Genomic DNA, 27,610 nt, shown 5'->3' with positions numbered 1-27,610 from the left:
TTTTAACATAATTTAGCTCTTTTGACTCAGCTTAGCTTTTTGAAAAGTACTATTTTGCATCATGCTCTTAACAGTGGATATTTGTTCTGGTTGGGAGGTCCTGGCATAGGTCCTCTGCCTGGGCATAGTTCTCCTGTCCTTTGTGACCAGGGAGTGGAGTAGTCAGGGAAAACTGTTTCCTAGGATGTGGTGACCTGCTTAGTCAGACAAAAGAGTATAAAATATCACCAGTCGCCTCTCCATTCCAGAAATCTTGAGTATTTTCCAGTAATGGCAGGACTCGCCTATTTCTTGATCTTACTGCACAGGAATAGGCTTAATATATATCTATATCTATATCTATATATTATATATATATATCTATATATATAATATATAGATATATATTTGGAGTCAATTATCATTTAATTCAGTTAGTGCTGAGACCTGTAACTTCTCAGTTAATGAAAATGACATTAAAATGATTTTATAAAAAGCATATTAGGTGTCTGGATTTAAATAAGGCAGCTGGAGGAAATGTCTCAAGATGGAACCTCTGCATTCCTTGACTTCATTTTTTTTCAGTGGTGCCTGCTTCAGGTTTTATTGAATATCTGAGGGACCTTGTGGGAATGTTAGAATGATGTAACTATTCATAATCGGTAGCCTGCTTATTGACAGTGTCATACTGTAGAGTACCATAACTTGCTGAGCTTTCTACTGACAGCTGTGCCTGCTGACAATCTTCTTCCAACCCTGCAGATTGTTATGTGTTGCATTAAATTGGAGCAGTTTGGCTCTGTCACAGAATTCCACATCGTTTGGCATCTCTGACAGGGAATTGCAGGGGACATCTCCAGAAGGGTTTATCAGTGGAATGCTTCACGCCTAAGAAACAAATTCATGCAGTTGAATATAAGCTTAGTGTGAGTGCCAGCAGCTACATAGTTTAGCGTAGTGTCCCAGTGATCTGAATTGTATTGTGCTTGTATACTTCATTTTGAATGTTTCTATGAATATCTATAAATTGTTTCGGTTATTTGGTGCCCTGAATGTAATTGATGACTGTTCTGTTTTGCTGACCACTGTAGCTTAATGCAATGGCAAATCGTGCTGCAGGGAAAGGCTATGAGAATGAAGACAATTATTCCAATATCAAGTTTCAGTTTATCGGAATAGAGAACATCCATGTCATGAGGAACAGTCTGCAGAAAATGCTGGAAGGTAAAACATTTCCTTACACACGGGTTTAACAAAACAGTTAAATACTTTGATGTCAAAACAAAGTAAGATAGTCTTTGGATTTTAAAATTGTTTTATTTTTCCAGTGAAGCTCTTTACATAGATGTGATAAGTTGGGGAAAATACTACGTTACAGTGATTTAATTGGCCTTTCTCTTATTTCTTTTAAGTATTATTATGAAGCAGTTTTGTCACTTGGTGTTCAGCAATCAGGGAGTCTCCAGTGACACTTAACATCTAAGATAAAAATGCATAAGTATATTTTCTTTTTCTGCCTCTTGTTAGTCTGACCCACATTCAAGGCCATTTGGAGAGAAAACATTTCTGCACTTTAAGCAGGAACCCACTGATCCTGAGTAGAGATCATGTTCATGAACTGTACTCTTAAGTGGCCTTTGGAAGGGAGGGAACTAGAGGCCCTTAACCTCAGTTTTCACTGGCAGCTACTGCTGCTATACACACACACATAACACCCCCCAACACTCTTGCACAGAGCAGCAAGCACTCCATGACATGTCCACACAGACCACATATTCAAATAGAAAATATAAAGAGTAGATTATATAGCAGAAGATTTATTTATATGGCCATAAGCCGATTAGCAGCAATTCTACCTTTTAAGCAAAACCAGGTTCATCTACTGCTTATGCTTCCTGTGATCACAAAGGCCACAGAGAATTCTGTTGGTGTGACAGTCCACCACATTTGGCTCCAGCAGCACCTGAGATGGGAAAAAGGAGCATACAGAAGCCAGGCCATCGTTGCCTGCCTGGAGACATTATGTGTGCACTTCTGAGGAAAATGTGGAGAGGTAGAGCTGAGTGCTAGGGCCATGGGCTGTCTTAGCAGGAAATGTGGCCTCTGGGCTGATGAGGGTCAAAGAAGGTCTTGAATTATTTTTTCTGTGAATATACATTTGTTCTTATATAGTTACTTACATAGTTTTCCATTTAATCAAAACAGAAGGCAGGGGCCGGGGATTTAGCTCAGCAGTTCAGTGGCCTGCCATGCAAGCGCAAGGACCCAAGTTCGATCCCCGGTGCCAAAAAAAGAAAGAAGGCAGTAAGAACCTAGTGATGGAACTGGGAAGCTTGAACGTCACAGACTCATCTCCTTTTCATTCTCTGTCTGGACTCCCTTGTTTATCTCAGTTGCTAATACGGAGACCTCTTTATTTAGTGTCTGCTGTTCAGTGATGCACCCTGGGCATGGCTAGGCCTTTGTCACTCTCCCAAGATCCCAACACCTCCATTAAAAAAGGTGGGGAGGGTGCAGTGTAATTGACGCAGAACCCAGTACTATGGGAATGGGCCACAGTCTTGTTATTATCACAGAGATCATCCAGATATTGCCATAGAGAGAAAACCGCTTAATAGCAACAACTATGCCATTCTGATAAGAGCAATAAAGTCAGAAATAATAATAGTATCAAAGACAAACTGGATATTGATGTACCCTAAGATCCACTATATATTACCTTTAATCATAGAAAAGAGTATAAACAGCGAGGCAAACCCAATAATTGACATGCAGTTAATATCTAATACATGCAGTGACTATCTCTCTAGTAATAATAGAAAAGCACTCAACAATAATAGCATAAAGTTAACTTAGTATCTAAATATTAAGCTTAATGGTTATACTGGAACAGATAGAGTGGGAAAAAGAATGAAAAAAGTAGAATTTGAAAAATTTATGGAAGATGAGGAAAAAGTGAGCTAAAGGATCCTATTAAGGAGTAAAAGGAAATTAGTAGAATTAGACAAAAGTAACAGAAAAGAAGAGACCAGAAGAAAAAGAAAACAGCAAAATAAGAAGGAAAAATTAAAGAGAGAAAGAGAAAGGGAAAAAATACTCAAACACCCATAAAACTAATGAAAGAGAGGGAAAAAGTAGAAAAATGAATAAGAAAAAATTTCTTTGTACTTTAGAATGAGTGGTTTCTTTCTAGGCTCTGCAGTCTTGGAATCCAATAAGTTATGATTTTCTTTCCTAGCTTTAGGTGCTGTGTGTTTATGAGGTGACCATCCCAGTCCATCCCTTTACCACAAACTGTGGCAACCATCCAAGTCTTTGGTCACATTGGTAGATATGGAAAGCAGTCAGACCACTGATGTTTGACATTGGGTGAGGGTTCAAGCAGATTGCTGGATTTAATGCTCATACTTTCAGATCCAGTGCCTCTGAAAGCCACATTCACTGGGCCTGCTATCTCACCACAAAGAGCTGTGCCTGTGTCCTTCCTGGCATTACTTAAACTTCTCAGGGTTCTGTGTCTAGCCTGCATGCTCTCCACAGATTTCTCTTATGTCTCCCACCCAGTCACTGTGGTGGGGTGACACTGGAAATCCTGAAGTGTAGTCCTGTAGTTGTTCCATGGCTCAGTCAACAATTAACCCTTTTGCAGAATGGCTTCTGTATAAACCCTCTCCAACATAGCAGGGGCTGTAGAAGATTTCTCCTCCAGTTCTAGCCTTCTGTGAAGAAGTCACTTTGGTAGTAAAACTCCATGCTGTTTTCGTAGTTTGCAATAGCTCGGGGCTTTTCTTGGGGTTGACTTTGCTGGCTTGGTCCCTAATTTCCCCGAGGATCTGCCAGTCCTTCAGGCTTACCTGCTTTTTCTGAGCATTGGCTTCATACCCTATCAGATCAGTCAGTTGGTCAGTGCCTCTGTTGCCCTGGTTGGTAGTTGGCAGGTGGCTGCAGCCAGGGCACAGAATTCAGTTGTGGAGTTGGTCAGAACTAAACACATGCAGTGCTGTCATCTGTGTCACGGACCACAGCTCTATATCATCCCAACCTTCGAATCATTATCAGCAGGGTAATATATTGTGAAGTGTTTATCATTAAAAGAATGTTGATAAGCTCAAATTATTGTTGATAATTTTCATGTAGCAATTTCATAAAATGACTTGTAAACAAAAAAATTTTTCACTGCAGAATGTTGCTCCCAGGTGTTCCTGTAAGATACAAATCTGATTATAGTTTCTACATCAGCATTTGTTTCACTTCTCAATCCTTATCCCTATGCTCTGACTCACTGCCTTTTTCTAGAGAATAAGCAAACTGACTGACCAAGTTCCTGCGGTCAACTTTTTGTTTCATAACAGATCATGGGTACTAATACATAACTTTTCCTACTATATGTAGTGCAGTAAGCAAAGACAACTTTCTGAATGCTGCTCAGAGACTTGACCAATGTTTGACTGTTTTTTCCAAATAAATTATAAACCACTTGTGGAAGTTCAATGATGAAGTGATACAATCACACCCACCTCCTGAGGCAGTTTCCTATTCAAATATATGTCTGGCATCAGCGATGGGAAGGCATGTACTGCTGGTCACCTGGCAGGCAGGAATAGTGCTTTTCACTCATGACTCCTGTTTTCAATTTTGAAAAACTGCTCTTTTGGATATTATCAGAATAGATTCTAAATAACAAAAAAGTAAAAATTATTTGCATTCTGGCTCCAAGTAGCTCTGTTTGTGAGCGAGAGCTATGTGATATTTCATCAGAAACAGGAATCTAGAGCCATGTTAACATTCTGTATAGGTTATTCTATATACAGCTGATTTAACTTTTATGGTGACTTATGAGTTCTAGACCAAACTATTTTTGTGTTTGTAGCTATTAAGGAAATAATTTTCAGTGAAATAGTGATTTTGTAACTTATTAAGTGCTTAAGAAGGTGTGATTACTAAACCAGTACACTGATTAGTTTAGCACTGCCCTAAACCATGTAGTCTGGATAAGATAGCAGGGGCAGAAAAACACTGTTCAGGTTCCCTTGTGGCTTTTGCTGCCTGTCTGTGTGCACCATGCTGTTTCTCTCCATGATGCCTGTCTCCCATCTACCCTGCCTTGGAGCCAGCCGATTAGGGACTAAAATATCTAAGAACTGTGAGCTAAATAAACACTTTCCCCTTTAACTTCCTTACTGACATGTCTCAGTAATGAGAAAAGTAATAACACACAGGGGATCCAGATTGCATGCTTTTTATGAAAATCTAATCTGAGGTCGAGCTAAGAAAGTGTCTTAGTTACTTTTTTGTTGCTGGGACAAAATCCTGACACTCATGAGTTAAAAGAGGAAAGATTTATGTGGCTCAGTTTGTAAAGGTTTCAGTCCATAGTCAGCTGGCTCCAAGGCAGGGCAGCATGGCAGAGGGGGTTAGCAGAGAAGAAACCATCTATGGCAGGACAGGCAAGAAGCGGGAAGCAGGGAGCCTCCCTTTCTCTTTTTATTCTAAGCCTGTTGGTTGGTGCCACACACACTCAGGGTGGGCCTGCCCATTATCCACATCCAGAACTATGCTAAACCAATCCGTGGATTAATCCAGTTATGATGCCCTTAATCTGTCATCACATCATGATCCAGTCACCTCTCAAAAGCACATGGGGTTTGGGGGACATCTAGATATAAACCATAATAGGTGACAATGCTAGCTCTGGAAAGTGGCTACACGTACAGATTAACATTAGCTGAGAGGTTTGACGACACAGAGACTGTACTACATCCATTGCTTGCAGACTCGTATCAAAGCCTATCTATCTGTGAGTAGCAAATGATAATTAAGATGTATGTCTTGGGTCTCTTTACAGTAACATGTGAGTTGACTTTACAGTTAGTGTCAAGCTTTAAGTCAGAATCTGACATGTATCCATTATTTTATTTACCACTTCCATCATCTTCTCTTTTCCATTCTACGTACTTCTTTTAGTCACAGTTTTGGTAAGCTCATAAGCTAACCCTAGCCAAAATAAGTAAAAAAACAAATGTCACTAGAGAGCTACTTTGTGAAGAAAGACCCAGTGATGAGACAGCAGAAGACTCCAAGGCTGCCAACAAAATACTGTATTTAAAAGAAAATACTGAGACTCCTACTTAAGTCATGGGTTCTTTGCAACAAGTGATACACTTTTCCATCCTGCTTTGCATAATATGTGGTGACCAGCTATCCAATGAAGGCATGAAACCTTCAAGTCTGCTTTGCCACATGGAGACCAAGCACCAGACATTAAAACACAAACATTATGGTTTCTCAAATGGAAAAAGACAAAAACCATGAACATGAAGAGAAGTAATTACTGAAGGAACCGGTTCATCAAAATGTGCCTGTACTGAGGGCGTCATTTCTAATAGCTAATTGCGTTGCTAAGGCTAGGAAGTCCTTCATTATTGGTAAAGATTTGTTTCTGTATACTGCTAAGGGCATTTGTCATGAACTCTTAGGAGAAGCTACAGTTTAAAAGGTGGCATGAGTTCCTCTTACAGCTTGCACTGCAACTAGTCAAATTAATGAAACACCAGAGGATATTGAGGCACAGTTTTTAGAGAGGATTAATGGGTCACCACGGTATGCCAACCAGATTCGTAAGTACTGATGTTGACAACAACAGTACAGATGTTGGCATTGCTTTGTGCAATATGTTTTTCAGGAGGATGTGATGAGGAAAGGTTATAAGTGCATTTGTTGCCAATCAGCCCACAGCTGCAGAACTATTTGAGTCTTTGAATGATTACATACCAGGGAAGCTGAATTGGTCATTTGTGTCAGTATATGCATGGATAGAGCAACTGCCATGATGGGACAGCATGAAGTCTTTACACAGGAAGAGCCCTGGAGAGGTTAGACAATTCAATTTTCAAAGGAGAAGTAAGTTGAAACAAGTGTGCAAAGAAATGTTAAACTTGCTCTGCTAAATAAAGAAATATAAGTTAAACCTCAAAGTAACATTTCCCATTTAAAAAAATATATCAAGTACTGAAAAGAATATGGTAAAATTAGAACTGTAATTATTTGTTACCATTTAAATTGCCTTAGAAAGACAATATGTTTGGAGATATATAATTTTTATCAGATTATCTTTTAGGAACTAATATAAAATATGGTTAAAAATAAAGACAAACACAAGAATATCTTGATCATAGTATTTTGTTTGTAATAATAGGATGCTGAAAGCCACACAAATGTCCAACACCACCATAATAGCCTGATTAAATAATTTTGTTCCATCTTTTTTTTTTTGTGTGTGTGTGTGTGTGTGTGTGTGTGTGTGTGTGTGTGTATAGGAGTACTGGGGATTGAATCCAAGGGCTTTTGCACATGATAGGTAAGTGCTCTACTACTGAGCTACATCCCCTTACCTTCTTGATAGAAAATTTTGCATTCATTGAAGATAATGAATGTGAAGAATATATCCTAATACAGGAGAATATAATGTAAGAAAAATGCAAGTTGTGAAATAATATGCATAGTCCCATTCACTTTGCAGTAAATCATATATATGAGTAAAGACTAAGAAAGAATGTCCAGAATAGCATTGGATTAGCATAGAAGGATGGTGGATGATATGTTTCCTTTTCCTTCTTAATTTACAAAGATTTTGCTATGCTTGGCATATTTCTTAAACAATACGTATTATCTCATAGCTTCTGTGTGTCAGGAAACTAAATATGTCTCACATATAAATGGGGTCTTGCTGCTCAGGGTTTACAAGGCTCAAAGTGTCAGCCTGGCTGTATTCTTATCAGGAGGCTGGTGGGGAGAATCTGTGCTCAAGTTCATTCAAGTTGTTGGCAAAATTAAATGGAAGGCCTCCAATTTCCTTGACTGGAAGTACCACCAGATCTTGAGATTTCAAAGTTTTGCTACATGGGCTTCTACATAAGTTGTCAGTTTGTTTCTTCAAGGCTAGTCAAGAGTACCTCCCTCCAGTTCCAGAGTCTGGTATATATTATAGTTTTAATTAAGATATTTGAAAATACCTTTCGTGTTATCACATAGCAAACAATTTGAACCTGGTACTTGCCATCATATTACAGTGAGCCTTGTTGGTATGTGGTTCTGCTATCGGACAGGCTCACAGAAACCCATCCCACATAGTAATAAGGACATGACATTTTTGGAAGGATTGCTATGTCCTTGCCACCAAATTTTTAGACTGTGTGTATTCAAGTAATCCTTATTGTGATTGTGTTGCAGTTGCTTTTATTATCTTTGTTTTACATTTGAGGAAATTGAGGCACAAAAGGCTAAGCAACTTGTCCAGACTCACAACAGTAAGTAGTAGAACCAAGGTTTTCACCTCATTAGTGTGAAGTCAGACAATACTCTTAACTGTTGTGCTTCACTGCCTGACTAGGGAGCATGTTGGGGTAAAAAGTATCCTGACCTAAATATGTGAGGACCTTGGTTTGGGTTCTTACTTTAGTCCCTGAGTAAAACTGAACAAATTTCATTTTCTGTATGTGTAAAGCAATATAAATAATATATTTTCTCTATTTGATTCATAACATTAAAAATATTCCTTGTATACTATGCAGTGCTTTTCAGTGTAATATGCATATGCTTTCTCTTGGGAAGCATTAACATATTTTAAAATAAGCTTTGTGGCTGGGGATTTAGCTCAGTGGTTCCAGAGCCTGACTCACAAGTGCAAGGACCTGAGTTTGATACCCAGTACGAAAGTTAAAAAAAAGGGGGTTAAAGGTGTAGGGGAAGTGGGAAAGGAAATAAGGGAAAAGAAAAAAAATATGAGAAAATGAAAAAATGGAAATAAAGTGTTTGTAAATGGGGAGGGGAGGAGGGGGTGAAGAGAGGGCAGGGACAAGGGGAAAAAATGAGAACCAAGACCTGTCATGTAAAGGTACAAGATCCCAGTAATGAATGTAACTGTACTGTATCACTAAAATGTACCAATAAACTCAACGAGAGAAAAAAATTAAAATAAGCTTTTAATAAAATGGATACATTGATGGACTCTAGATTAATTCAGCTAGCCAGGCAAGTATTTGATTGGCCTTGAGCCTTGCTATGGGTAAATTTTTTAAAAATGTCTCTATTAAAAAGACAGTTCAGTTTTCAGAGACGTGTTAAATGCCTGCCTCACAATATGGTCTGTGTCCACACAGTGTAAGTACATAAAAAATGATTTAATAAGCAACATGTCAAGCCTTTGGGCACTTTCTTAGCAAGTTGTAAGAGAGAAACCTCAGCCTCAGTAGATTAGATGGAAGTTCACCCAGAGCGTGTGCAACAATAAAAGGTCCAGTGTCAGTTCAGCAATTTGGACAAATTGCAGTGGAGTGCTATTTGAGAGTCACGCTGATTCAGTTTAAAAGATTGAAGTCTTCTTAGCAGGCCTCCTACTCCTACCTCATTTTGTGGGTCATATTCTCTGACCAAATAAGGTAAATTGTGGGCACTGATTGTAGAGATTGGTTTTGGCAAAGTCAAGTGGTTCTAAAGATCACGTCTGATCTGTTACTCTGAAGGTTCTGAGATTAGATTAATCAGAATCTTCATCAGTTATAGAAGGTATGGGTCAAAGCAGAACTCTTGGGAGTGTGTTGTGTAAGACACCATCCCATTTGGTGTGTGGTCCTCTGACTGATTCCCTGCTCTGATCTCCTTGCCAGATTGCTTTAGGGGCTCCAAAGTCCGCAGAACAGTCAGTCTCTAAAAGACCTAGCTCCAAGGTTTCCATGAAATATTTTTGTATATGTTCAGAAAATGGCTCCATCAATTCAGATTTCCTTTATACTTCATTCTTTCTTTCTTATATCATATCTGTGGTGTGATGGCTGATTCAGCCTTGAATACACAGAAGATCTCAGCCCTTTGCAGATATTTCCAATTGAAGTTTTTCACTTTAAATGGTTTTACCTACACATTTATGCTAGGGAGTTCTACTAGATATGAGGTAACAAAAGACTATACAGATCGATTACTCCTTTTTCTCTTCTTTATCTTGGTTTTTTCCATTATTAAGTAATATTCTTAATTACCAAGCTATTAGATGGAGCAGCCAATAATGACCTGAAAATCCGAGCATTTCTGCTTAAAATTTAGCACACAGGCATAGTTTCCGTGTGGAATCTCTATTTTACTTTTAAAGTGGAATTGGATAACTTCCCAGAGAAAGAGCAGTTGTAAGTTTAATGAGTATTCTACTGGGTCAGCAGGTTTGTTCTGTCAGAATTTACTAGTTATCATTGCATGGCCATTTGTAGGAAAGAAGTGAATCAAGAGTGTGTACTTTGCCTCTGTGTGGTGGTGTGAGGATTTACAATGCGGCTTCAGGAATACTGAATGTTGTCCACCAATCTAGACAATAATGTACTAAGCACTGACGCACAAGGGAAGTGCCTGCCCCTCTGGGTGTATGTGCTATGGAACAGAGTCAAGCTCAATTGCTTCCTGGCTGAGTAACAATTGACAAACTTAGTGACCTCCTTAAACCACTCATTTCAATTTGAAAATTGAGAGTAAATAAAAGCCTTTGTGGTAGATACAATATCCAGAGCATGAGGCATAATTCCTGCTTATAGTAAGTACTTAGTAAATTGGAACTTCCACAGTTATCTCAGATATTCATCCGTACATCGTGATTGGGCATTGGATAGAAACACGCTTCATCCATTCATTCAAGATAAGTGATTGGTTCTGATATAGGGCAACAGTCATAGTAGGAAGAGAAGATCATGTTGGTTTATGTGTGAGCTCACTGAAGATTGTCCTTAAGTAAGTCATAGTTGGATGTTTTAACTGGATATCAAAGCCAGACTATGTCCAGGTGGCATTATCAGAGAGGACCAGAGAAAGCAAAAACACTTCATAAGAGGACAGTGCTGTCTTTTGCAGTATTCCAAGATTAATGTAAAAATACTAGCCTTGGAATTACTGTTCTAGATTCTGTTAGTCACGACGGCAGTTTTGGATGACTAGAACACTTGTAAAAGAAGTACTTGAAGAAGAAAGAATATCCAATGAATTAAAGGTGGACATGGCTAATTTTAGTGACAGGATGAGCTGTTTTTTCATAATGCTGTAACGGGGTGAGTGGCTCAGTTGCTTACCAGTTGACAATATGGTCCCGAAGACTCTGGTTCGCCCTGGCATGGAGATGTGGAATGAAACCTGCCTCCTGTATCCACTGCTGTCTGTTCCACCACTTCAGTCACACACTGCCAGGGTCCTCAGCTGACGTGAGTCCTGCCTGCCTTTCCAGTGCCTACCCTAGACTTCCCAGTCTAAATTCTTCTTCCCTTGCTTTACTACTTGGATGTTGTCCTTTAGGGATTTAGCTCAGTGGTGCCCCACCTGGCTGGCAAGCACAAGGTCCTGAGTTTAATTCCCATTGCTGGAGAAGAAAACAAAAAACAAAAACAACCCTTTAAATGAGTTCCTGTTCATCTTTTCTCAGCTTCTACATTGACTTTTAAGCCATTCTTTATGGGGAGTAAGATAAGAGTGAATAGACCTAGGTGCCTATCACAATATACTGGTGGTGCCTCTGACATCTGAGTCCATTCCTGCTCTCCAAACTGAGATAGTTATATCTACGATTGGGGGAATATTGTGAGAGTTTAGTCCAAGGAAAGTGCTCAGCCTTATTACTTACTCAGCAAAGATTTAATATAAATGATCACACATATTTTTTATTGCTTCAAAGTTTTGCACACCCCAGCAGTTAATAATCACTTTGTTCTTTACATGTGTAAATCCTAAGGTAGTGCAGGTTACCATCATCTGTGATGCCAGATATGACCTTGTTTTTACTTACAAAATTCATATATGAAGCTAGTAAGTGTTGTTAGGGCATTCTTCGTGTGAACCTGCTGCTTTGTTTCCTTTAGGTCAGTGGCGGTTATTACTCTGGAATACAACTGTGTGTGTATATATGTACATTTGCATATACACATACATGCAGCTGGATGCATACAAAGGATGATCAAAATTTAGGGTCAAAGTTTACATTTAAAAAAATTATTACAGAAAAAGACACATTTCCATTAATCCCCCTCAGAATAGCCCTCCTTGCTGTGGAAACCCTTGTCCCATTGTCCTTGCCACTTTCTGAAGCAGTTAGGAAGTCTCCTTTTCTGAGTGTCCTTTCAAGGTATAAAAATCCGGCGAATGCTGCTGCCAAGTGCCATCTAAAGGAAAGGTGGGCTCCTAAAGGACGGTGTGTTGTGTGTTGTCATCCGCTGTATTCACCAGGTCTGACACTGCATGACACTGGGCTCTTCCCCAGGACATAGAGGAAGCTGCAAGGTTTAAAGACGCTCATGAAAGAGGACTTCCAGAACTACTTCAGAAAGTGGCAAAAATGTTGGGAAAGAATGTGTGTGAAGTAAGTAGTATTTTGAGGATTAATGGCAGTGTATCTTTTCGTATGATACCTTTTTAAAAACTAGGCATTCACCGTATTTTTATCTTACCTTGTATACATGTACGCACATTGGGTGTATGTTTACTGGATACAAATACTTGCACACACATGGGTACATATTTACCATTTTCTGTGTTATAAACTCAAGCAATGCGAACACAGGTACTATATACAGAATTGGTCATTATTGTTCTTTGCCACCTTGTGTTATCTCATTCTTTTAAAGAAGACAAAGCAATATGAAAGTGACATTCATAGCATTATTAAGTATATGGAGAAATCCAGAAAATTTCATCATGAACAGGGTGAGAAATGTTTTGAACGTTGTCTTATGGCCATACCACCCTGAATGCACCCGATCTCTTCTGATCTCAGAAGCCTAGCAGGGTCGGGCCTGGTTAGTACTTGGATGGGAGAAATGTTCTAAACATTAATGTTGTTGGTGACTTGTATACAACTTATCCAGTTCATGCAAAGTGCTTTATTTAGAGAGCCCATGTTGGTTGGCTTGGGTAGGGAGGAGAGCACCACTGACATTAAATTGAGCACAGTAGAGCTTAGAGGTTTATTTTCTGTCACCTTGGAGGGCTGTAAGTAAAAGAAGGAGACTACAAAGCAGGCTTCACTAAGCATTTCCATTTACAGACCATAATCGAGTCCTCTTTTAATGTTTTCACTTGCTACAATGTTCAACAAAGGGAGATTTTTATTTTGCCAATTCTTTTAAGACTTATCTCATTGGTCTTGGCTTTTGACTTCAAAATGGGAAAGGGCCAAATCAGACATGAGCAGAACTCATCCATGCTCAGGATGGTTAGGGAGGAAGGGCTATGTACATTTCAACTTTAGGCTTTCGATTACAAGAAAGGTCAGTCCATGAAGTTTAAATGGAGCCTTTCTTTGTGCCCTCACTGACTCCACCCAAAAACGACATAGGAAAAGTGAGAATGGTATAGGAAATATCCAAGGAACACAGACACAGCTTCTTTTCTTCTAAGGAAATTTCACATTTCTAAGGTTTTAATTATATATATGGTGGTTTATATATGTATATGGGGACAGTTGCCCGTTAAGTTAAACAAATATAACTTGACCTGGCTAGTCATTGCAGTTCTCTGTGATTTGTGGCATATGCTTCTGATGTCAGCTTGAAATGAACTTTGTTCAGCAAAATGCTTTGTAAATATTGGTTTGGGTTTGGTAACAAGCGTGAACAGATCAGTATTTCTGCCTTGCACTGAGTTTATTCAAACAAACGCAGCACTTTTTAAAAACCCAGGTGCTCATTACTTTAGTCTCAAGTGTGCCCCCATCTGCTGTGTGCATTAATCATCTGCAGAGCTGTTTGCCTTGATCACTGCCACTGGCCATTCGGGGAGAAGACTCTCTCAGTTGTCACCTTGCCTGAAAATCTAGTGGGGTTATTTTACCAAGCGTATGCAATTTTAGGTTCCTGCAGAAAGGAGCTGACGTGGCAGCGTCCACAGCTGGCCTTGCTGTGTGAGCTGAATGACGGAAAGAGCACTGCAGCGTTCTTTCTCACAGCACATTTCAGGGCTTGCTCTGCACCGTCCCTTCCTCCCTTGCATTTGGCACAGGCCATCTGCACTTTAGCTGGAAATCCTGGTGTCTTTATTTTTAAACTTGCTGTCACTGTGCCTTATGGGAAGAGAAGGTGAAAAGGATCATTTGTTCCTGGGCTGAGCAGAGTTTGGATGCCAAGATATTCCTCAGCTTCCCTGCACTTGTTTGAAGTAAACAAGAATGCTAACCAGACCCAAATCCTATAATAACAACCTGAAAGTCTGGCTAGTTTAGTAAAAAGAAATATAAACAAAAAACCTGCAAGAAATTTGTCTGTGGAGGGTTTAAAGGAATCAGTTGAGTCCTATGACTTCACACAGTGAAAAGTCTATATTTTAGGGTTAAGTTGAATACTTTGGGTCATGCCCTCAGGCTGGAAAGAAAGACCTAACAGCGGGCACCCAGGAGTGGCAAGCGCTATGGAGGGTGCTGGAATTTGCCACGCTTGTCCCTTGGCTGTGTCTCTGGGCATTGTGCACAGGCAGAGGCCAGCCTGCCACTGGAGGGCGTGCCCTATATTGCTTCCCATTATCTCCAGAGAACAGATCTCTGCTGGGTTTACAGAGCTTGCCCAGTGCTAATGCGGAGCTGACTTGTGTTCTTTGCACCCTATATAGTTCTTTATATCAAACTGTGTGCTTCCCTGAGCTTATAAGAAATTTTCCTGAGGTGCACCATGGTTATACTGCTTTCTGGAGACTGGCTTCCAGACCATCACCTTCTTTATGGCCTCTTTTTGGGGGGTGGGGGGTGGAGGTCTTTTGAGACAGGTCTTGCTGTGTAGTCCAGGCTGGCCTTGAACTTGCAGCAGTCCTCCTGCTTCAGCCTCCTAAGTGCTGGGATTACAAGCGAAAGCCACCACACCCAGTATGCCCTCTTTCTTAAAACAGTATGATCTGCCCCTGAAAGTTCTTTGAGTCCAGGCTTTAAGCCAGCTCTCCTTTCCTATCTCTCCTTTTGCTAAATTTAGGGAGATATTGGGGGAATTCTCTGAGTAGTGTGGGGTGTTTAGAGGAGCAGAAGAAAATACTGCAGAGGGGAACTGGTGAAGGTATCGATTGAAGGCTGCTTCTCCTGTGTTAGGCAAAGGATGCAGGGCTAAAAGTAGGGAAGAAGAGGTGGATGGTAGGCAGAGTAGGGATAGATTGGAGTGAAATATGCCTAATTTCTCAGAAACAATTTCATACTGTCAAGTTGACGTCTTTGGCTTGCAGGAAGAAGGGAGCAGGAAATGGAAGGTGGGAGTCCCTTTCCATAACATCAGGACTCTGGCTCTCTGATGTCCTTTCTGTCCTTGGGAGAGTCTGTAGCTCACTAGGGCCTGCTTTTGGCTCACTGGGTCTCAACCTTTTCAGAACTAAAATCTGGTCTGAGGTTGTCTGTTTCTGTCTTTTCTTTAACACTGTTCTGTAGTATGACGTGACAATGCCATTACGCAAGTGAATGCAATGATTGGCTTCCTCTCTGTATAAGTGGGGCTTCTCTACACATGCTTGTAGCTCTGTCGATTACTTTCAGGATTTCCGTGTTTCAGAAGAACTTTGCTTCACTGATTGTTGATTCTCCCTCTCCTCTTCAGAGAACCCCTCAGCTGCCATTCTCTGTTGCTTAGCCAGAAGTTGCTGAAGTCGCTCTGTAGACAGCTCTCTGAGTGTTCCTCCTCCAGTTCCTCAGCATCACCACTCTGTACCTGCAAGCCTTTGGACTCTGCTATAGTGAGAGTGTCATCAGCCACAGGGTCAACTGAAGGCTCAGGCTCGGGCTCCACTACACAGCCTTCAAAGTCTCTCTTTAGGCCACACTTTGTTCCAGGCAAATCTCAGTGTCCTTAGACATTGGCCCAGGATTTCTCAGATAACCGCATACAGGAAAGACTAGCATTCAAGTCATAACGCAAGACTTTGTAAGTTAAAAGTAAAAACTGGTCATAACCCTCGTAAGTGAGGCCAGTTGTAACTTGAGGATCCACTGTACCAATAAAATATTGAAGAATCAAAAATAAAAGTTATAAAAGACAATATTTATGTAAATTTTAATACATAAGAACTATGTTATTTGAGGATATAGTAATAAGGGCTAACATATACTGTTGATGACAGACAGTTGTTATCCCCCATTCTCCTGCTACAGATACTGAGGCATGGAAAGGCTAAGCAGTGTGCCCATCTTCGCATAGCTAGCATATAAGTAATTAGAGGACAGAAAGGAAGAGAACATGGGGCTCCCATCCCAACCTCCATCTCCATAGTTTTGCTTTTCCAGGCCATAGTTGGAAGGATAAAGGATGTGCCCTTTTCAAATTAGCTTCTTTCACGTTAGTGATATGCATTTTAGTTTCCTCCATTTTTTATGACTATTATTGACTATTTATGACTACTATTTCTTTGTCTAGATGTGTAACATTGTTTTTAAATGTTTATGTTTTAATATTTCATAGCTTCTAATGACTAAAAGTATAATCTTGGAAACAGCCCCATGCTGAGTGCCCAGGGCTAACAGGACTATAGATTGTGTGAATTGGCATGGGTACTTTTCACTGGGTTTCAGCAAAGCACCCTTTCAGTTACTGTTTGGCATGTACTTTACCTGCAGTGTGGGCCTGGAGTCAAGAGGGGGCAGTACTGCGACCTCAGGCGGGATAGTGCTCCAAGCTAGGCACCTCAGAACCCACTCCTCGTGTCATGGAACCGTATTTCCACCATAGGGCAGGCTTTTGGAAAGATACTGAAATCATTCCTAAACATATTCCTCATGAGGAATCTCAGTGTTATTTCCTTCATCACTGCTTTCTGTATGACTCATTCTAATTACTTGTACTTTTTGGTGTGGTCCTTAAATTGCAGAATGTCAGAGTGAGCCTCTGTCTGGCATATTGGTGTCAAGACAGCTGCTAAAATATTGTTACCAGTTGCCATGTATTGTGGATATGCCATAACGCCAACTCTTTTTGAAGAGTTGCCAAAGTTGAATTGGGGCATTTAGCGTTGGAAAGACATAATTTAGTATACCTTCTGTATTTTAAAAATGAGGAAATGGAGGCCCAAAGAGCTGAATGTGTACAAAATAACAGAGCCAGTTACTGACAGGTAGGAAGTAGGAAATAGGGACTCCCCTCTTCCTGAATGCTTTCTGCATCACAGAATACAATAAAATATACCTAAACTAAAATCAAAGTATAGATCACTAGTTAATTAGAGTTGATATATGACTCATGGAAAGGGCTTCATAGGTATACATTCCATAATGTAGCATCTGTGATATATAGTCATAATGTTAGCGCTAAAGCTTTTCCACATCTTACGCTGAATAAAAGGTAAGTTCTTGAGATGAAAACTGCTTGTGTATGATGTTACAGAAGTTTTGACACCTCTTCCTTACTTGTGTAAGTACAGTTATCATTGGGATCCTAGGTTTCCTTCAACCTGAGGCAAAACCTGATGCACTGAACTTGAATCAGAGATTTAGATTTCATTTTTAAGCTCATAGGCCCTGTTCCATTCTGGGTGGAGACTTTTGGCCACAGGCTTTTGATAATATGCTTTTAAGGCTTGCAGGATAGTTCTGTTTGTGTTTTTATAACAGTCCTACTCGAAGTGGTTGGGTGTTGAAGAGCTCTAATTGTGTAAATGCTGAAGTTAGTTTTATGATTTTTCCCACCAAGGAACTCAGGTACTCTAGGTGTCCATTTTTACTCTCTTTGCTGGAAACATAAGTAGATGTTTTCTGCGGAACCTTTACTAGGGTAACATTCAATAATGTTCATTAATATTAGGATATAAATTTTACAGATATCATTGTTATAAACAGAGACATCATCCTTCATGCCTAAAGAAACTAAAGCCTTACTTGAAATGGTAAATAGGAGCAAGTTTAGTAAACTTGATTGTTTGACTTAAATCTTCCAGGTAACATCTATAACAACAAAAAAATCTTTAACAAACTACCTGTAAAATATGTTAATGATTTATCTTGCAGTGTGTGAACTTAAGTCTCCTTCCATGAGTGATTTCCTGTGGGGGCTGGAAAACTCTGGCTGGTTACGGCACATTAAGGCCATCATGGATGCAGGAATCTTCATTGCAAAGGTATGAAATTACAGAAGAAAACTAGGGTAGATTAGCAAGCCACTCTGACTTCAAAGAGGTGACGTCCTTTCTCCCTGTCAGCTCCCCTGTGCTAAGCCGTGGTTGGCTTTGCAGACACCCCCATGCCTACATGTGTTTTGTCCTTGGAAGTTGTAATTTTGCAAAAGGACACACTGCTCAGTTGATAGTATGTTGCACAATGGTAAAATGGGAAAATACTTCTAGAATATTCTCTTTCTTTAGGCTTAATCTGGTATGGGAGTATAACGAGATATGAGTCACTTCATTAATAGGGCCTTACAGATTACCTGCAGTAAACCATTCTTTTTAGTCTTGACAGAAACCAAAGTTATGTTCCTCACTCACTGGGAGTTGGATTCTACTTTACCATAAGAAAAATCTTGCTGCAACTTTCACAATGCTCTTTTTTAATATATTCTGTTTTGTTGTTCAGTGTTTAAAATATGTTTCTTTTAGATTTAAAGAGAACTATGTCTTTTCTGACGATATGGTAGGTTCCCATTTATTAGATAACCATTTACCCAACAAATATTTATTTAGGGCCATGTACTACTGTTCTAGGCGTGATGGATGCAAAACTAAATAAGCTAGATCAAGTCTCTTTCCTCACAGAACTGACATTCTGATATGCTAAACAAAAAGAAGGAAAAAGAAAAATGAAATTTTAAGTAGTGATAAATACTATGATGAAATCTCCACGTTTCCCAATTTTTATTTCCTGCCAACTCAGTTAAAAGTTGTGTGTACATTTGCAGTAACAAATAGAAACTCTTTCTTAGCAGGACCTCCCATCCATTACTTGGCTTGTATCCTTTTATCTGTTACTTTTTATTTTAATAATGTAGAGTTTTTGCACTTTTTACTTTTTGGAAATGATTATAACTAGTAGCAACCCTAGAATTTCAGTAAAGCATAAAGCAGAAACCAGAGGGGAGGAAAGAGGTTGAGGGTGGGTGGGAGGAAAGGTCATGAATGTATGTTTGCACAGGAAGCATGTTATATTCAGCAAATATGTTAACTCTAGAGATATTAGATCTCATAGATATCCTATTATTAAAGCCAGTGTTCTCTAGATACAATCAGAAGGAGAGGAAAAGCTTAGCTGTCAGGACTAAACCACTCCCTGGCTTTGCTTCGATGAAACCGGGCCTAAACACTAAACAATGAATACGCTTTTTTTGTTTTGCCTGTTTCTCTCTGTAAGTCTTAGGCAGTCCGACCCCTGATTGCTGATCGGGTGTTTTTTAGGCAGTTTCAGAGGAAGGGGCAAGTGTGCTTGTTCACTGCTCGGACGGCTGGGACAGGACTGCTCAAGTGTGCTCCGTGGCAAGCCTGCTGCTGGATCCCCACTACCGGACACTGAGGGGCTTCATGGTGAGTGTGGCTGCTGGGCCTTTCCCAGAGAGAGGCACTGCCTGGACCAGCAATGGATCTCTTTTTTTTTTAGAAACTTTTGGCAACTTATTATTCTCTTCCACATTATTTTTTCTCTTAGTAGATCAGCAAGATGGAAAAGGATTGGAATCGAGGTGAATTTCTGAGATAATTAAAACCATTTCAAATTGATGCTCCTGAATATTAATTTGAGACAAACATAAAATACATTTAGTGGTTTGAAAAATAGTTTTATACATGATTTGCTCCTGTGTATTTTCAAATTTGGGATAATGTGTGAACTATAACAAAATATTTCAAAAAACAATAGATGGAAAATTTTTTCTATATTGTGCATGCAAATAGTCCTTAGTTTTCTGTTTTTTAAGTAGTCCTTCAAACTCTAGATGAGCGTACTGAAGGCTTACAGTGTCTTTGTGTTCTTTGCTGAAATGAGCGCATCTTCTGGAGCTTAACTAGATGTGCATCACAGTTTAACTTGTGTTTTCTACTTAACAGTTGCTTGGGGTAACTTTTGGCTAAACTGGTACAATTCCCTTAAAATGACTGAAAGGGCTCCTGCTGACTCTGCAATTACCTGGCACCTGTGTCTTGAACTGTTATTTGGCAGAACTCCTGCTAGGGACAGATCCTGACAGAGGAGCTCTAGTGGACACTGTTACTGCTAGATCTTCTTTAGCAAGTAGTATCAGCTGGTACCTTGGGGACAAGAGACAAGAAAGAGACAGGCTTCCCTTCTGGAGCTTTCCTTTTTGGGGCAAGTGTCTAAGAACTTCTAATTACCTGTGCCCCTTTAAGATTTGAGAGGACACACCCACTTCAGACCTCTCTCCTGGACTGAGGTTAGGATGGCTGGATTGCTTCGTTCACATTTGGAGAGTAGAAGGGCACCTAGACCTGTGATAGGAACTCCACCTACCACGGACGGGTCTTTCTCTTGCACAGCGTCCTTTTCACTGACTCAGCCTAATTGTGCCACATTAAACCGTTAAACTTGCAGCACACTGGGAAGAAAATGTTCAAATGGAAAGAGGAGCAAGGGAGGAGGGAGGAAGAAAGGAAGGAGGGGATAAGAAAAATGAAAATAGAAGGAAAAAATAGAAACAAAGCTTTTGTACATAGGGCGGGGAGGGGACTTGCGGGAGAGAAAGGGGAAAAATTAAAATAATTTTTAAACTGCAGCACAAAGTAAATGTTTAGAGTAAAATGCATTTATAGTTGTCAGATACAGGCTTCAACAATCCATCTGTCTTTCTAGGGGGAACTAATGGCTATATTAAAGCACGGGTGATTTTTTTTTTTTTTTTTTTTTTTTTTTTTTTTTTGTACTGGGGATCGAACTTAGGACCTTGCACTTGCAAGGCAGTGAAACAACTGAGCTAATTTCCCGGCCCAAGCACTGGTGATACTAATAGGACCATTCTGTATAACATTTTTTTAAAAAATTCTATTTCAGATTGGAAAATCATGGTAACCCTAAGTCCAAAGCAGGGCCAAAACTTGCAGTATACCTCAAAACCCAGTCAGTGATTTTAGAATTATTCTACTGTGAGGTAAAAATCACTGGAAAACACTGCTAATGGTTTCTTTTTGAAAGGTTGGTATTTTACATTATACAGACAGGCAGCATCACATACTGGTTAAGAAATACGGTTTGGAATTGAGAAATCGGGGTTACAGAGTTGTGCCTGCAGCTTCCTAACGGCACTGTCTTGGGTGAATATTTAATTTCTCTTTGCTTCAGTCTTGTCTGCTCTAAAAAACAGGGATAATAATGCCCGTCCCACAGTTAAATGAGATCACAGGAAGCAATTTGAAATGCCTGGCACAGTGTGTGGTGTTAAATTTCACATGCCAGTTCCCATTTATTTTTCTTATGGATGCCCTGGAACTTTACCCTTCCTGTATGCATTGGTGACTAATGCGTTCTAATTCATTTGTAGGTTACCTGAGGGTAGTGATGTCTGTTCTAAGTACTTCTGAATCCTGCAGCCTTATTGGTTGTGGTCTCTTTTATTTTGCTTGTTTGCTTCTCCTCATATCTATTTTTTCTTGTGTGTAGGTATTAATTGAAAAGGACTGGATTTCCTTTGGCCATAAGTTTAATCACAGGTAAAAGATATTTCTAAATATGTTGTTTTGGATACTTATAAAAAAAACTTGCTGAAGTTTTCACTGGTACGTCTGTGGGGAAAATAGTCTTTTTTAAAAAAAGATATCTTACTTTGTATATTTTATTGGAAAGTTCATATTTTGCTGTACCTATCAAAGATAAATGAAGTTCTCAAACTCTTGATTACCCTGTTAAATTGTCCCAAAAAAGATACTCTTTGCTCATTCATTGATTTAGAAAGGATCAACTTTCCTTTCTTCCTTGTATACACATTTGATTTAATGAATTATTCCTCTTTAAAAGCCCCATATTCACTTTTGTTTTCACATTTCTCTTTTTTTTTTTTTTTTTTTTTTTTTTTTTTTTTTTTTGTTTTTGGTACTGGGGATCGAACCCACATTCACTTTAGATTGCAGTTAATGAGATGCCTGTGGAACAGTTTCTTTGATCTTTCACACTGGCAATCAGATTGAACTATTCAAATAACATTCCTGTCACAATTAAGTTTGTCCCAGATGTCATTGGAGATGTAACAGGACAGTGGGCCCAGACTTTGGAGCCAGGCAGAACCAACTCCAAATCCAGGCTGTTGTATTTACTGTCTCACCTGGCTGCTTGCTTTTCTCACCTTTGGTCTCCCATCTGTGGAATGGCAATATCCTTCCTACTCCATAGCACTGTGACAAGGATTTTTTAAAAATTCTAACTTTGTCCAGATAGTAGGCTCAGCAAAAAGGAGCTTTCATTTATGGAGACTGAAGCCTACTTTTGTCAGTGTTGTTGATAAAGCTTGTCTGGTGTTCTCATGGTCTCTAACCTCTGACTCAAAAGTGTTTAGAATTTCATTAGATACTTTGATACGCATCTTTATTTCACTGTTTTCCTGCAATAAATTCTAAGTTCATACAACTATCCATAAATATCTTTGCTTTCTGTTTTCACATTTTTGGTGGTGGTAGGGATTGAAATCAAGGAGTGCTGAGTTACATGCCCAACCCTTTTTTATTTTGAGACAGGGTCTTGCTGAGTTGCCCAGGCTGACTTTGGATTTGCCATCCTCCAGCTTCAGCCTCCTGTGTAGCTGGGATTACAGTGGTGTCACTATGCCTTTTTATGGTTTTGTGTTTAGCATTAATTGACCATTAATTCTGTGGTTTTGTGGAATTCTGCTTTTATAATTATTTTTCCAGAAAATAATAATTGCCTTTTATAAGTGAGAAAGTCAAAATCCCTAGCAGTTAACTAAACTTCTTAAAATTGCACTGTAATTCTAATTTAGAGGTGGTGTTGACTTTCTGCTAGGCAGTTAAGCTCTTTAATGTAGATGACAGAATATGGAATACCTGAAGACCAGCTAGATAATTATTTGACTGACGAGAAAAGAATATTATTAGGCAACCCTTTTAAAATGTACCATAGGTGAGTGGAATTGAAATTTTTAAAGAGTTTCAAACAATTTCTAATGTTTCTACTTTTAAGAAAACAAACTAACATTGCTCAGTTCTGTTCCCCAATTTGATCATCCATTACATAGATTAGTTCTGTATTGTTTTGATGGCATTCAAAGCATCCTTTTGAATGTTTCCTAAAAATCACAGAATAAAAGGCTAGAAGCCTTCACTGAAAATTAATATAAATAATGAGGAAGACTCTGGTTTATTCTTTATTTTTTTCATTAAGTTTATTGGTACATTTAAAGCAATACAGTTACATTTATTATTGGGATCTTGTACCTTTACATGATACATCTTGGTTCTTGTTTTTTCCCCATACCCCAGCCCTCCCTTCACCCTGTTTACCCTTCCCTATTTACAAAGACTTTGTTACCTTTTTTTCATTTTTTCACATTTTTTCTTTTCCCTTATTTCCTCTCCCTTTCCTACTTCCCCTTTAGCCATTTTCTTCCTATTTCACACTCTCAATTATACTATTTGAACCTTATTTACACTTTTAGTTTTTCACACCAGAGAAACTATTTGGTATTCACTCAAGTGTGTCCTTTTTATTTCATATTCTTAGCCTCAACGTGCATCCATTTAGCTATAAATGTTTCTCATTTGTCATTCTTTATGGCTGAGTAGTACTCCATTTTATTAAAAAAAACCACATCTTCTTTATCCAGTCTCCAGTTGATGGGCATTTGGGTGGTTTCAAAGTTTTAGCTATTACAAACTGTGCTGCTGTAAACATGGGTGCACATATATGTCTGTTGATTCTTTTAACTCTTTTCGAAAGATACCCAGCAGAGAGATATGTGGGTCAAATGGAACCTCTAATCCTAGTTATTTGAGGTATCTCCATATTGATTTCCACAGTGGTTGCACCAGTCTGCACTCCGACCAACACTGGAGAAGGGTTCCTTTCTCCCCACAGCCCCACCAGCATTTGTTATGGGTTGATTTCTTGATAGCAGCCATTCTTTCTGGGGTAAGGTGGAATCTCAGTGTTGTTTTCATCTGCATCTCTCGAATGACCTGTGATGTTGAACATTTTTTCATATGCGTATTTGCTGCTTTTACTTGTTTATCTGAGAAATGTCTATTTCAGATGCCCATTTTTGTTTTTTGGGTTGTTTTTTTTTTTTTTTTTTTTTTTTTTTTTTTTTTTTTGGTTTTATCTTTGTTTTATGCAAGGCAGGCAGTGGCACCAGTGAGCTAAATCCCGGGCCCCAAGATGCCCATTTTTGAATCAGGTCTTTGTATTTGGGGGGGGGTCTTATTTTTTTTGAGTTCTTTATATCCCTACATAGTAGTCCTTTGTCTACTGTTTACCAGGAGTAGCTGGTAAAATTTTTTTTCCCACATTGTAGGTTGTCTCTTACCTCTATTGGTGATTTCTCTTGCACTGGAAAAACTTTTTAATACAATGAGATTCCAGTTGTTTATTCTTTGTGCAAGTTCTTGTGCTGCTCAGGATTTGTTCATAAAGTATTCTCCTATGCCAGTGTCTTCGAGGGTTGTACATAATTTACTTTCCAGTAAGTTTAGTGTTTCTCTTTTGATATTTAGATATTTAATCCACCTGGATTTTAGTTTAGTGCATGGTGAAAGATAGGGATCTAGTTTTAATCTTCAGCAAGTTGAAAGCCATTTTTTCCAACACCCATTTATTAAAGAGGCCAGCTTTCCTCCAGTGAGGATGGTTGGCTCCTTTGTCAAGGATGAGGTAGCTGAGTGTGTCAGGTGTTGTTTCTGCATCTTCTAATCTATTCCATTGATCCTCAGTTCTGTTTTTTTGCCAGTACCATGCTGTTTTTATCATGGTGGCTTTGTAGTATAGTTTCAAGTTAGGAATTGTGATACCGCCCCCCTGCCATGTCTCTGTTGTCTAGAATGGTTTTTGCTATTCTAGGTTTCTTCTGGTTCCAAATGAATTTTTGGATTGTTTTATCAAGTTCTGTGAAATATACTGTTAGGATTTCAATAGGGATTGGATTGAATCTGTATAGCAGTTTTGGAAGAATGTCCATCTTCACTATGTTGATTCTTCCTACCCAGGTGCAAGGGATGCCTTTCCTTCTTCTTATCTTCTTTTCTATCTCTTTTTTCAGAGTGTTGTAATTTTCAGTGTAGAGGTCTTTTGTCTCCTTCATTAGATTGATTCCTAGATATTTCATTTTTTGGATGTTATTGCGAAAGGAATTGTTTCCTTAATTTGTCTTTCAGTGAGTCTGTTATTTGTGTACAAGAAGGCTATTGATTTTTGAGTGTTGACCTTGTATCCAGCTACTGTGCTGAAAGTGTCAATTAAGTCTAGAAGTCTTTTGGCAGTTTTTTGGGTCTTCTATGTAGAGTATCATATCATCAACAAATAGTGACAGTTTAATTTCTTCCTTTCCTATCCTTATTCTTTTTGTTTCTTTCTCTTGCCTAATTGCTGTGGCTAATGTTTCTAGAATTATATTGAACAGGATTGATGATAGTGGACATCCTTGTCTTGTTCCTGATTTTAGTGTGAAGGTTTTCAGTTTTTGACCATTTAGAATGATATTGGCTGTTGGTTTTTCATAGATAGCCTTTATCAGGTTGAGACATAGACCATCTATTTCACTTTTCTGTAGGGTTTTTATCATGAATGTGTGTTGAATTTTGTTGAATGCTTTTTCTGCATCTATTGAGATGATCTTTTTTTTTCCTTGACTCTGTTGATATAGTGTATTACATTTATTGATTTATGTATTTTGAACTATCCTTGCATCCCTGGATAAATCCAGTTTGATCAGGGTGTATCATCTTCTTGATGACCCTCTGTATTCTGTTTGCCAGTATCTTATTAAGGATTTTTGCATCTATGTTCATTTAGGGAGATTGGCTTGTAGTTCTCTTTTTTGGTTGGGTCTTTCCATGGTTTTAGAATCAAAGTAATACTTGCTTTCAGGAATGAATTTGGGAGTATTGCTTCCCTTTCAATTTCATTGAGGAGTTTAAAGAGTAGCGGCGATACTTCTTTTCTAAATGTCTTGTAGAATTCATCAGTGAAGCCATCAGGACCTGGGCTTTTCTTTGTTGGTAATGTTTTAATTACATTTTCAATTTCACTGATCATAAGTGGGGTGTTTAGAATTTTTGTACCTTCTTTGTTCAACTTTGGAAGTTCATATGTGTCTAGGAATCTGTCCATTTCTTCTGTTTTCCATTTTATTAGCGTACAGGTTTTCGATGTAGATATTAATGATCCTCTGAATCTGTTGTGACTTTACCTTTTTTATTCCTAATTGCATGAAATTGGTCCTTTCCTTTTTTTGATAAGGTTGGCTAAGGATTTATTGATTTTATTATTTCGAGAAAACAATTCATTGATTTTTTTTGTATCATTCTCTTAGTTTCCATTGCATTAATTTCTGCTCTGATCTTTACAATTTCCTCCATTGTATGAACTTTTGGTTTGTCTTGCTTCTTTTTCTAGGAGCTTAAGGTTAAGCATTAGGTTATTTGAGCCTGCTGTGTTTTCCCTGTATCAGGATTTACTGCTATGCATTTCCCTCATAGAACTGCTTTCATTGTGTCCCATAGATTCCTGTATGTTGTACTGGCATTATCATTTAATTGTAGAAACCGTCTAATTTCTTCTTTAATATCCTCTGTGACCCAATCAGTTTTCTGCAGGGTGTTAATTTCCATGTGTTTGTGAAGTTCTTGTGGTTTCTTAGGCTATTAATCTCCAGTTTAATTGCACTGTGAGTCAAATAATATACAGGGGATAACTTCAACTCCTTTGTATTTACTTAAGCATGTTCACTGAGCTAGCATGTGGTCTATTTTGGAGAATGACCCATGTGCAGCTGAAAAGAATGTATATTCCGATTTCGTGGAGTGGAACACTTTGTAGACATATACTAAGTCTATTTATTTTAAGACTTGGTTCATTTCTGTTATTTTGTTGTTGAATTTTTGTCTAGATGTTCTCTTTGTGTCAGTGGAGTATTGAGGTCCCCTACTACAATTGTATTAGTGCTTATTTCATTTTTCATATCCATTAATATTTATTTTGTTTAGTTGGCATTAGTAGTCCATGCATGTATGATTGTCATTTCTTCCTCTTGTATTGTTCCCTTTACAAGGATGTAGTGGTCTTCTTTGTCTCTCTTAATTAGTTTTGGTTTGAAATTTGTTGTCTGCAAATAAGATAGGTAGTCCAGCTTTTTTCCGGGCTCCTGTTGCATGGAGAACTGTTTTCCATCCTTTTACACTCAGTCTATGAATTTCTTTGTGGATTAGGTGGGTTTCTTGTATACAGCATATTGTTGGATTTTGCTTTTTAATCCATTCTGCCAACGTGTTTCTTTTGATTTGGTGAGTTGAGGCCATTACCATTGATGGTTATATCTGTTATGTATTGTCTTTTCATTGTCATGTTATTTTCTGGTTGTTGGTTCTTCCCTCCCACCCTTTAATTTCTTGCCTTGCCTGGTATATTTGCTCTGTTGGCCCTTATGGAGTTGTGGTCTTCATTTTCTTTTTCCAGGATATTGTTTACAGGTGTTGGGAGTGACAGTTTGGTGTTCATGAAATT

At 38.7% G+C, this 27,610-nt stretch overlaps 1 protein-coding gene across 1 annotated transcript in view; it reads left to right on the top strand.

The window, feature by feature from the left end:
• Window positions 1-27,610, top strand: part of Mtmr7 (myotubularin related protein 7) — a gene marked incomplete at its 5' end in the record, with an annotated part of 96,532 nt that overhangs the window by 58,096 nt on the left and 10,826 nt on the right. The window contains 4 exons of the mRNA XM_010621803.2: window positions 1,071-1,203; window positions 17,960-18,069; window positions 19,339-19,464; window positions 21,548-21,597. Of these exons, the coding sequence (XP_010620105.1) occupies window positions 1,071-1,203; window positions 17,960-18,069; window positions 19,339-19,464; window positions 21,548-21,597 (419 nt within the window). The remainder of the gene's footprint in view (window positions 1-1,070; window positions 1,204-17,959; window positions 18,070-19,338; window positions 19,465-21,547; window positions 21,598-27,610) is intronic.

The sequence above is a fragment of the Fukomys damarensis genome, unplaced genomic scaffold, assembly GCF_012274545.1.
Source record: "Fukomys damarensis isolate Sample0158 unplaced genomic scaffold, DMR_v1.0_HiC HiC_scaffold_18, whole genome shotgun sequence".
Taxonomy (NCBI): Eukaryota; Metazoa; Chordata; class Mammalia; order Rodentia; family Bathyergidae; genus Fukomys; species Fukomys damarensis.
This window is presented reverse-complemented; position numbering and strand designations above follow the sequence as displayed.